The 12,730-nt window shown below is 38.6% G+C and overlaps 1 protein-coding gene across 3 annotated transcripts; it reads right to left on the bottom strand.

Moving 5' to 3' along the window:
• Nucleotides 1-145: 145 nt before the first annotated feature.
• Nucleotides 146-3,629, bottom strand: LOC114311234 (AIG2-like protein D). Of its 3 annotated transcripts, none has more exons than XM_028257339.2 (5): nucleotides 3,345-3,629; nucleotides 2,230-2,302; nucleotides 1,418-1,510; nucleotides 949-1,032; nucleotides 146-558 (listed from the first exon to the last, which is right to left on the bottom strand). In XM_028257339.2, exons 1-5 carry the CDS (start codon nucleotides 3,581-3,583, stop codon nucleotides 472-474), a joined length of 576 nt encoding a protein of 191 aa, XP_028113140.1. In that variant the 5' UTR covers nucleotides 3,584-3,629; the 3' UTR covers nucleotides 146-471. The 3 variants fall into 3 exon arrangements, with proteins under 3 accessions (XP_028113140.1, XP_028113143.1, XP_028113141.1); XM_028257342.2 differs by having other exon boundaries at nucleotides 949-1,051; nucleotides 3,345-3,604; XM_028257340.2 differs by lacking the exon at nucleotides 1,418-1,510 and having other exon boundaries at nucleotides 3,345-3,616.
• Between the last annotated feature and the right edge of the window lie 9,101 nt (nucleotides 3,630-12,730).

Below are 12,730 nucleotides of genomic sequence, written 5' to 3'. Positions count from 1 at the left end.
AGTATGTGGATGTCACAATCTCGAAGATCAAAGTGCTCAGTTTAGTTCAAACCCTTGAACTAGAGACAAGCCGTTCTTCTCCCAATCACAGAAAAAAAAACTTGTTAATAAGAACAAATGAGCTATAGGGTAATAAGGGTTGGTATTTTTGTAAATCTGGAAGCAAAGATGATTCCCCAAAAAGTCAATATTTCTCAAAATGATGTCCACAATGTTGAATACAATGATACCACATTGTTAGGTCCATTTCCTAATTATTTAAGCTTTTGGGACAATTGGTGATCTCATACATATATCCAAAGTTCAGGAATCTGGAATGCATAATGTCTTGTGTATGTGGCAACAATGATTACCACAAAGCAAACATATATATATATATATATTTAAAGAATTGAGAAGATCATAAAGAAGAATATAAAGGCATGGTTGAATTGCCAACCAATCTGCTGGTAGAAAGATTCAGGTTTCCACTCATGGTTTTGATTCAGGTTGCTCAAGTTCTTCCATGAACCCCATGGTCATCTTTATGTAGTCTTTAATGTGTGCTTGTCTCCATTCCTTGTAATAGTAAGGCAGAAAATCATAAACAAAAATCTAGAAACAAAGAAAATGACAAAAGAAAAGGAAGATACGAGAAACAAACAAAGAAATCATGTCAAACAAACACTAGAGGGAAGGGAAATATCTATACGAAATGAAAACATGGACAGCCTCCATCCAATGGAAACTAAACTTGCGTTCCTTCTTTTTTTAAATGAAAACATGGAAAGTAAATACCTAGATGTGCAATCAGTTTCATGAACATTCGAACTACCTCCGCAAAAAACAAAGTGAAATGCACAAAAAGAAGGAAACGGAAAAGAGAAATGAAGTAGAAGCTAAATGGAAAAAAGAAATGAAATTGAAGGGGGATACAAGATAGAACCCAATAAAAACAAGAAATTTTACCTCAAAACTCCAATCACCATATAAGTTTGGATCACTACTGTTTGCCCAAACATATGTATGAGCCTGTAACTTCTGAGAGCCATCCTGCAGAAAACCCCCCATGCTATTCTCCTTTTAGTACCATCGGAAAACTATAAACCAACTAAGCAGCTAGAGACATTAAATTTTAACAAGACCAAATTGGAATCCTCTTTAAAATTGGTCATATAATCAAAATTCATTAAATATTCCAGTTTAGTTACAGTATTACCCTCTGAAAACTCATTGTTACGTCACCTTCTCTATGCTAAGTAAGCTAGTCATCAAAGAATTTCAGTAATAAAAAAAAGATGAACAGTTTTTCTCAGTGATCAGGAAACTATATGCTTCCTACATGAAGATCCATTTTATGCCTCCCAGTTTGAAATGGTAATATAAGTGCACCAATGATCCATACAAAAAATTTTAAGATGATTTCAGCCATACATACCATCAAAGAAACCTCAACAGTGCACCTATTATACTCAACATCCTCAAAAGTGTCCAATATATCTAATTCAGGAAGTGTGATACCCAATAATACCTGTGGAAAAAGTTTGTTATAACACAGAAAATGAAATACAATTTGTGTTTATTGTGAAATGGTGTCAAATGAAACCTGTCAAGCTGGCATGAATAAAGCCACAAGACTAACCGTCCTCTTTTTATGTGGCAAATGACATAATCAAGTGGGCTTGATTTTTAATATGCAACATGCTTAGACAACCATGAATACTCAAGCAGTACATACACCTACTGAGCAAACCTCTCCACAGAGTGTAGTGTCATAAGAAAAAAGAACAGTTAATTTAGACATCAAAACATTAGTATGTTAAAAAAGTTAAATGAACAATATAAACAATTACAAGATTTTCATGAACATTATTGAAGGAAGCAACATAGTTTAATTTATAATGTGAGCACTTGCAAGAAAAGATATGTATCTTTAATCGCATTACTTAACAGCCAAAGCCTCCCGATACTCTCTAGTCTGACAAAACAGCTTGAAAACTAGTCTGGTACCCAATGAAAGATAACTTTGCATCTCCACCAAGAAAGACAGAAGCACAAGTGATTTCAATGAAGTAATTGAAAACTGCAAGCACTTATGGTAGAGTGGAAATAGAAAAGAGATGAAATTTAACATATTTGTTCTTGTTTTTTTTCATATTAAAAAAAAAAAAAGTTACATTATTGAACTATGTTGCTTGCATGAACAAAAAAAAGGTGTTGAGTCGAAATCAAAATGTCGGGTGAACAAACCTTCCCAGTAACTTTCTTATTCTCCACAGGTATAATAGCAGGATAAACGCATTCTTTGATGCTAAATATATGGCTACAAAGAAAGAAAAGACATTCAAATGTGCATCAGAGATGAGAAATGGCTATGAAAGTTTTGACTTGAAAAGGTATAACAACAATTTTAACAAATAGAAATCTAGGATATACATCCATTTCATTTAATTTGATACTTTGAGCATATTTTATTTTCCTAATTGAGTATTCACATGGAACAAAGAGTTCTATAAATGAGATCAAGGTGTAATTGCACTTCATCTAGCAATAATATATAGTAGCCCTCTTACCAAATCATGTGTAAATCACCAATTAGTGTAGTTATAGGAAAAAAGATACAAAACATAGAGGAAGAAGAACCATTCCCCTTATTCTTCTTATCTATCTCTCAGCAAACAAAGCCACAGACACACACATGCAATCATCTAGTGAATCAAAATGCCATAGAATTTTAACTTGAAAATGTTATCCAATTTTCCCCACAAAAATATATGCCCTCTTAATTTTTTTTTCATTCTTTGTCCTACAAACTTGACTCGACACACCATTGATTGAAACATGGACATAGACCGACTCCTTATATCCACTTTGAAAATAATTCTATGTATTTGTTTTTCATTTCTTATTGCTTGAGAATTCTATAGTTGTAAATATTAAATGGTCTTATGTGGTGAAATGTACAATATTGGAATAATTTCAAAATATTAACAATTGATTATTTTACCAAACTGAGCCTTACATCCCAAACCAATCCAATAATTTGGCTTACTATTTGCCCTCAGCTAAATTCCTGGCTCTGTCACTGTATATAAGATAGATACAGCTCAGAATTTACCACAAAAAGTTTAGGACAAAAAAAATTAGAAAAAAAGAAAAGAAATCCAGGAGATGAAACAATGATTAAATTAGATAGTCCTGAACAAGCATATGAAAGCGATTACAGAACAGACACAGTTCATTAATCATGAGAGAAAATTCTGGACATCCATCAATCACCAAAATTAAGAAACTTTATCAAAAATTAATGGAAGAAGAAATTGAGCGTCCAATGAACAGAGAGAGAGAGAGAGAGAGAGACTGACAAGCCATCGAGAATTGCAGGACAAGACTGAGGGACGCGCTTCAGTAGAACTCGAACAACTTCGTCGGACAACAGGCTTCCGTACACGAAGACTTGGTGAAGCCCTTGCGGATTAGAGCTCGTCGCCATTGAAGTCGATCCCATTCTCTTTTCTCTTTCTCTCTCTCCCTGTCTCTGTGTTTGTGAGTGTGTGTGTGTGTCGTTTGCTCTCTGCTTTTGATTCTCATGCTGCACATACATGACTGGTGATGGTTGTCAAATGATTTGACTAATAAAATTTTAGGACAAATTACACTGAAATCCTTATGTTTCTATTTAATACAAATTCCTTCGTCACATTTAAAAAGGGGAGATTTATCAATAAATTTAAAATTTTACCAATAAATTTTAAATTTTAAACTTATGATGGTTCAATTTTTTTTTAATAAATCGTTTAGTCTTGGGATATTTTAAGGGGCCTTAATACCCTCATTTAGATGTTATTAGATACATTACTACTGGTTAAGGCGTGTTTTGGGTTTGGCGCGTTTTGGGTTTGGCGCATGTGTGGCTCACGCGGATAAGTACTAAAGGGATGTGTGGTGTGTTGCATATGATACATTGTGAGGGTGTCACAGAATGCCAAACCGCATAAGGAGGTTTTTGGCCTGGATTGGTGTGTTTGGTGGTTGACACAAGGCCCTCAACCCAATATATAAGGGTTTCTAATTGTAATGGATTCGACACCCAAATACCCACCCCGTGAAAGGTTAACCCGTTTTGTGCATTCATATCCACACAATCATTGTGGTTCTCCATTTTGTATTGTTGAAAACCCTAGATGTGTGATTGCCAGCAAATTCGAAATTTTGTTTGACCAAATATACCGTTGCCTTATTCGAGTGTAGAAAGGACTACGTTTGGGAGGTTGATTGGATTGGTATTGCTATTGTTGTGTTTTGTTTGTCAATCGAACGATGTGACGTTGCAAACAGTTGACGATAACGAAACCCTAGTTCGCATAGTCCTCCGTCGTTGCTCTGAAACAGTTCTTTCATGGACGGGATGGGTATGTTTCGTAACATTGTGTCTTGGTATTTGTGTTTGTCAATGTAGTACATTGGATTTATGTAGTTTCCCTATCGATTTCGTTCGTTTTATTTAATAATGGTTATGAGTCATTCAAGTATGTTGTTGAGTATTGTGTTTTAGTATTTTTTTTAGGTTTTTGTGTGTGTGTTTGTTGTTGGGTGTTGTCGGGTGGTTGGTTGTGTTTCTGGAGGTAAGGGGTGGAAGAAAGTGTGTCAGGGGGACAATGATGTTTGGGACCACACGTATTGGTAAAAACAATGGTTTGTTTGTGGAGTTTGGGTGTTTGTGTGTATATGTGGATTGGTTTAAAATATTGTTTGCACTGCATGGTAGGGGGGTATGTATGAGGTTTGTGTGTGTGTGTTATGGTACTATTGTGGAGGTCGTGGGCCATAGTTTGACAATTTAAGGGTGGTGTATATACTTTTTTTAGGATCTTGTGTGGTTGGAGTTGTGAGGTGGTGTGTGGTGTGGTTTGGTTGGTTGTTTGTGTGGGGAATAAGGTGGAAAGAACAATTGGATGTGGGCATTGATGGTGTAGGCCACATATGGTGGTGAACAATGATTTGGGGTGGGGTTTTGTTTGTGGGGGAGGTTTTGCTTTTTGTGGTGAGGGTTTGACTTGTGTGGGTTTTGTTGTTTGTTTTTTGTGGTGGGTTTTTTGTGTTTTGTGTGACATGGTGTGGCAATGTATCCTTGGGGTATGTGGCTGTGTGTTGGGGTTTTTGTTTTTCATGTTGGTTTCTGTTGTGGTGTGGTAATGTGGTAGGGTGTGTTGTTCACTGGTTTGTTTTGGTTGAGTGAATATGTGGTGTTATTGGTGGTTATTTTTTGTGTGGGGTATTTTTTTTGTGTAGTTGTATCTGTGGTTGTTGTAATTTTTTTTGAAATGGTTTGTGTGTGATGTTGCAGATTGCAGTACGGTACGTAGTCCGTGGACTCGATCGTGTGAGAAGCGACGGGCTACAGAAGCATCTAGGTCGAAGGCACACAAAGTGGGTGTAAAAATGGAGGGTCGCATCCTTTTCAAACAAACAAAAGTTGTGAACAATGCAGTGGGACGTAATGTGAATAAGGGTACTGGATACTAACAGCGGCAGGCACACACGAGGATTAATTATCGGTCAAACGTTGCTGGTATAATCAAACTTGTTAGCTCAGCAAAACTGAGGGAGGCACATCTGAAACAACGAAGGGGAACGCCGTTTTGGATTATGATCGAGGCGATCCACGTCAACAATTTGAACCACAATGAATTCAGGAAGTGTAATGATCTGATTTCGAAGATTATAAGAACGTATGATCCGCGGGATAATGCGTTTCATATTGAAGGGTCCAGTGTGAAATTTGGTAGTAGCGATGTGAGACTAATTTTTGGTCTGCAATGCGGGAATAGACGTTTGGATTTATCTTCGGGTTAGCAATCGGTGTCTGACTTCATTCAGCGTAGATGCCGTGACACGGTGCGATTAACATCAAAACTCGTTAAAAGTTTGTTTCTCGAAGCTGTTAAAGGGCGGACCAAGCAAGATGAGCAAGATGTAGCAAAGCTTTTGGTGTTGTATATGTGTGGCAAGCTTTTTTTTGCAAATTCAGGTGAAACAATAAGTTGGGCATTTGGTCGGTGTATGAATGACTTGAACACTGTGAGGATGTACGACTGGACTGGAGCATTAATGACAGCACTGATGGCCCAGTGAAAGAGTTTCATCGTATGTCGTGGAAGGTGACGGGATACGTGGTCGCTTTATTGGTATGTGAATGTTCAATTTAAGTAGTTGTTGTAACACATACTTGTGGAAGATATATTAATAGGCTGATATTTTATTTTCTTGTTATGTTTAGTATTGGATATGTGAACATTCGACAATACTTGAGCCGCAAATGGACAACATGTTCCCCAGATTCATGAAATGGGACATTGGGAAATTGCTGAGTAAAGCTCAGGGGGTCGATCTCTCCAGTCCGGTTAATTTTCAGGTATGTGTGATGGGTTTGGTGGCTATGTGAAGGCTTGTATTTTACTGTGGAACTTGTGTTGAGTTTGTTGTCATTCGTGACGGTGTTATGTTTGCGTTTGCACAGGTTAAAGTTGACTGACTTAGGTCGTTCGAATATGAACGTGAATTAATGGGAGCGGATGTTATTGTGTTTGAAAATGTTGAGTCAGATGTGTTTGATTGTGCTGGAGGTGATGAGGCTTTTGTGGATGAATTTAAGGGCGATGGCAGACACACTAAGGCTGTGATGCATGCAGACAACTTGGAATTTGGATTTGCCAATGGACGTGAAGAGTGCAGTTCATGGGAAGGGCACCAACCGGACTTGACAGTTGGGGGAAATGGAACAGACGCGTTACATGGTTCCACAGATGGAAAAGGCAATGAGGGGGTGAATGACAGTAAACTTAATGAAGCTGTCAGTGCAATCGCAATCCTGGAATCGAAGAATAAAAAAAAAAAGATGAAATGATTGCATTGCTTGAGGAAGAAGTTGCTGGTCTGAAAAGGAAACTAAAGGCGCAAGCTGTGAACATTGTAGGGGGTTTTGAGTGTGTGTTGGAAATTAAGAATGATGAGGTGGATAAGTTGAAGAAAGAGAATATGGAATTGCAAAGGAGTGTATTGGTACTTAAGGATCAGCTCGCTGATCATGATGTGCACGAGGTGGCGTAAGTTTTTCGGGACGTGGAGGTGCGGCGTGACAGCGCCGGAGGTAGTGATGCAGGGGTTAGGCTTGGAGGTGAAGTGGTATATAATGTGTCGCCGATTAGGGCCGATAAGGGGTACGCCTATGTGTGACGAGGCTATGGGTGCAAAGGCCGGATGCGAAGTTGTTGACTCAGGTGGTGGGCAGTGTGGGAGAATTGTTGCTGGTATTGTGAATGTAGGGGTGTCTGACGTGGATGAGGGTGTAATTGTTACTGGGTTGCAAACATCGTTTGTCCGTAACATTAAAACCAAAATTAGACAGGCACGGAAATTGCCAGATTTCGAGTACCCCCTCTTAGATGGGTGTAATAAGAAGTTAGTCACAGACAGTTGCATTGTGGTGCGAGATGATGACTATGTTAAGAATGACAGAGTTATTGATGTAGACGCAATGGTTGTAATTGGCAAGAAGTGGTCCGGATTTGATATAAACAACAGGTTGGGTGTGTAGAAAATGATGACAGTGGAAGAAAACTCTAGGATCACGCAAGGTTATGATAGACATGGTGATCGGTACGTATGTATTTTATTTGGATTTGTTAAAACTTGTTGGCATGTAAATTTTTGTAGGAACTGATAAATGTTGGTGTGTCTAGGGCAGTCATGTGGGAGGATGGTGCAGCTAGTGTGGTGGTGTACTTCAGTGATGTGAAGAACCTCATACGCCAGAATAGCATTCGTGGAAATGTGAGACTGTAAATGTTTTGCATTAAAATGTGATATTCGTCCACGTATTAGGGAATGAAGTTTTATGGAATAACATACGAGGCGTAGGTGTTCTGTGAATGTAAGTTATTTATTTATTTTTGTTTATTGGTAGGTGATTGATACATATGTTAAGTTGCTTAAAAGCGATCATTTGAGGATGTATGAGGACAGTGAGTTGGTTGACAAGTCGTACTTCTTTAGTAGTGTGTGTTTTGTGAGTTGTGTAATTATGTAGTGTATATTGTCTGATTTGTGTGCCTGTGTGTTGTGATGATGATATGTATGTTCTGCAGGATATGGTGAAACATGATAATGTACGAGCAATAGAGAAGTTTGTTCGTACGAATGTGTTTGTTGCGAGCGAGTGTCGATTCATCCACTTCCCAATATGTCACGATGGTCATTGGACACTTGTAGTGTATGATATGGAAGACGGGAGTTGGAAACATTACAATCCGATTAGACTGAGTGAAGACAAAGCCGATGTACATCACAATGTAGCAACTCTACTGGTATGATTTGTGAGAGTAATATTTTGCATTTGTTTTGTGATTCTGTGAGAGTTATGTGGGTTATGTTTTTTAAGATTGTTTCATTGGTTTTTGTGAATTATGGCAGAAAGAACGTGTGATGAATGTGATGAAACAGACTTTGCGTGATTTCGGGTTAGATGAGCAAAGCATTTTGGCAAATTTTAGCAGCCCGCTGGAATCTGTGACCAAGTGTCCGCAATAAAAACTGGAGACGTAAGTTAATTGTGTTTGCGTTTTGTTGGGGAGACTGTATTTTGTAATATTATGGTTAGCGCACGTTTGGCTAATGACATGTAACAACTTTTGTTTTTGCAGGCTCGATTGTGGGGTCATTGTGTGCGCTATTATGCGACAGTATGTGCATCGCTGCGACGTGGAACGTTCGCTACAAGGAACTAATTGCATCGTACTACGTGTAAATATGGTTAACACATTTGTGAACGATCCATCACGTGGTTTGAAATAGTAGAAGTATGCGATGTAGGTTTTTTTTTTTGGGACATGATCGGAACAAAATCATGATGTTTAATTAGCTGGGTACGAATACCGTTCCCTATTCGACTGTTTTTTGGGTCATTAATTTTTTTGGCTGACACCACTATGGTACATGTTGGAGTGTGGGTTTTTGAAATGTAATTAAAATGGTGTTGCATAATATTTTTTTTGTGGGAAACGTATGGTTTTATTTGATTCGTGAAAATATTTTGTTTACAAATGGGATTTTTTCAGCATATTTTGTGCAATTGTGCATGTTATGTATGTTGTTGATAAGAACATAGTGGAAAGTATCATGCAAGTACGGTGAGTAGGTGGGATGGTAAGATGCACTATTTCGTTTTGAGAAACAGGTCCATGCATGGATTGCGGATACGTAAATACCCTTAAATTGCGGATACGTAAATACCCTTAAATGTGTAATGTGTTTTAGGTGTGGGAAGTGAATGTGTGGCAATGGTGGGTTCGTATGCTGTGGGTGTGCCAGTAATGTGATGGAAATCATGGACTGTTGACAAAATATGCGGTTATTGAAGTTGTACCCCTTCAAGATAATAATTTACGTATGACATGTTAAATAGTTTTACATGTTAACAACATACACACAATAAGTTTCATAAAAAAACCACATAATTTTAGGACAAAAATATTGTCATAATATTAAATAACTTTCATGGTAATGGGGTATAAATTGTTCACCTGGTACTTATAATCTGGAAGCTGTAATTTGTTTGTAGTAAACGTGTCTGTCATACAAGACTAGGACATGGGTGTGGCATACCCAATTATTTGAAGCGACAGCAATTACAATAAAACAAGGTTTGAAAATTGGAAATGTAGGATTGTGCGTGTGAAGCTAAATTGGTTCATTGCATGTTGTGCGGTTGTGGTTACCCATTCGTTGACACCGGCCGCATCGAATTTGTTGCACTTCTTCACCTTTGGAAAGAATTCTTTTTTTTTTGGGTCGGCGTGGTGGTCATTTGACCGATGATGGTTGTATGACAAAATCGTCAGGACTGAATGGTGGTTTCTCAACAGTTGGAATGGGTTTTATGTTTTGTTGGTATGAGTTGCGGTAAGTAGCGACATGGTAAAAATTCAACAACTAACTCGTATAGGTTGAGTCCGCTATTTTGAATAGCAACAACTGCGTGAGAGCATGGAAATCCATTGATTTGCCACTTGAAATAGGAACATGTACGTTTGTCAACATCAACCATGACGAATGGGAAAGAGTGGACCTTGAAGACTGTGTCGCTAGATTGGCTTACAAGCCATGATCTGCCTTTATTGTACGTTTTGACCAACCGAGCTTCCATTTTTGGGCAAATAACACCAGGCCACGCTTGTGCTTTTATTCGGCGTTTCGCAATCTGACGCATAATCTTCAATCGAACGCTATCAACCAGTTGAGTTATTAGTAGGTGGTGTGCTTTCCGTATCCACGAGTTGAACAATTCAATGGCGTTAGAACTCATCTCATCGTACCGTGAACCACTGGTGTTGCAAAAATACAATATGTGTGAAAGCGTAGACAAATGACAAAAAAATATGACACACAAGCAATTGTGACGTGGAATTTAAGTAAAAATAAAAAGTAAAGACTGAAATACATACCGGAAGTAAGCATTAGCCCAATATTGAAGGGATAAGTCTTTTAAGAATGCGAGAACAACCTTCCGTCCACATATGGTAAATTCTTCAACACATTAGGTAAATGAAGCCACAGTGGATACGTAAGCACAAGCACGAAATTTAGTCAACATTCCAGCTCTATATGAAGTGTTAACATATCCCAACTTATGTTCCAAGTTACGTTGCAAATGTTGTAGGCAAAATACATGATGGGCTGTGGGGAATATGATGGGTATTGATTTCGATAAGCCCGTATGTCGGTCAGATACGAACGTAAGGTTCCTGTGATTGTTGACAACATTTGCGAGATGTCCTAAGAACCAGGCCCAGTTTGTGGTGTTTTCTGAATCAACAATTGCAATGGCTAAAAGGAAGAGACCTAGAAAGGGTTGTTGTGAGTTAGTTTTGCAGATTTATTGGTGGTGTTTTGTTGAGATCAGATAACATGTGTGTGAGGCAATGTACACTGAAACATTGTGCTGGTAACAAATAATGAAATTATTATTGTGCAACGAAAATGATTTGTGTCAACATTATAACAGTACCTTGATTGTCATCATTCGCAGTAGCGGCTAACATGTGCCCCTTGAATTTTCCCTTCAGAAAAGTTTCATCCAAGAATAGCAATGGCCGACAATGATTGAACCCATCGATACATGCTTTGAATGATATGAAATACCTTATGAAATGGTTGTTGTGTTCATCGTATTCAATATTGACGTAACTTCCAGGGTTGTTTTCAATGACAACAGAATTGTACCACTGTAATTGGTCGAACAATATAGAGTGTGCACCAAACATCTCCCCCTGAGCTTTTTCAACACCTAACCATGCAACCCAGTAGCTAACCTCTAATCCGTAATCTTTTTTTAGGTCGTAGACAACATCGGTGGGCTGCGTGAGTGGCTTGTCACGTACCCGATCAGAAATAACATCAGACACTAAATCTAAACCAGCTCTAGGGTTTTTCGGGGTCCGAACAGCTACGCCACAAATGTGCTCCTTATTTTACTTGCGAAGGTAGAAAAATCCGTTAGCATGCAAAACACGTGCATGCACCGACCACATGCATCCCTTCAATTCCCTTATCATGCATACAACTGTGATCTGCACAGAATCGTTTTTGACATATTTAAAACGGTAGCCACATTTGACGGGATACTTGCGAAGAACACTTCGGAATTCATCTGCTCCACCTTCAAAACTCTGGCCAATACGTTAAATCTCGTTAGCCCATTGGGCAGACAAAAACACCTTGTCAACATGAGGGCAGAATTTTGCCAATAAATCATCTTCATCATCCAGGTCTGACTCGTCAAACACATCAGTCGGGTGACAATGAGCTGCCTGCAATTGGCTGTTAGCATTGTCACTGTCTGGTGCATATCGTACTTCAATTAATACATCAATGCATTGCAATTGAAAAGATCGTGCAAGACACACCATGTTCACCACATCAACATCGTTCTGTAATATGAAATTATTATAACCAGGCATCTTGAAGTAGAAACATACATCGGCAGGTGTGAGCCCATCAAACTTTTCACACACACCACTGACCACATCGTCAAATCGAAACGGAACTTGCAGATTAATAGCGACATTCACATTGTCGTAACAACATATTAGCATAATTTCATTGTCCATCCTCCTGCGAATGTTAACATATGATTCATGACGGGGAACAAAAAAAAAAAAAAAATTAAAAAACACTACGAACGGGGCACCACACATAATCAAAATGATGTCTACCCACCTATAGCGAAACACATGTCCTCCTGTTCCCGACACAGAGCGCATCCCATCGAGAAGACGTGGCACTTCAGAACTTGGGTTAACACCCAAAAGAATTGAAAAACAATAACACCACTGGCACACCACACACCATTAAAATCGACGCTCTAAACGCATGTCCCTCTATTCCCCACACAAAACAACGTGACACCCACACCCAATACATCTGCCGCACTGGAAAACCATGATCGGCCACCACACACAAACCAACCATATAGGTGAAAAACATGAAAAAAACACAGAGCAAAATGTAAATGACTACGATCCATATCAAAGGTAAACGAACCAAGGAAAAGTAAGCATACCAGGTAAAGAATATTGTGTCCACGGCAGGTATACGAACAACTGACAGAGTGTCACACAGCCATCAGCAAGAAGACACACATTCAAATTCCCAAAACCCTACCTGCCAATGGCTGAAATGTATTTGAATGTAT

This window comes from Camellia sinensis, chromosome 13 (genome assembly GCF_055761805.1).
Source record: "Camellia sinensis isolate YWXY chromosome 13, ASM5576180v1, whole genome shotgun sequence".
NCBI lineage: Eukaryota > Viridiplantae > Streptophyta > Magnoliopsida > Ericales > Theaceae > Camellia > Camellia sinensis.
Note: the sequence above shows the minus strand (reverse complement) of the source record. Positions and strands in the feature narration are given on the sequence as shown.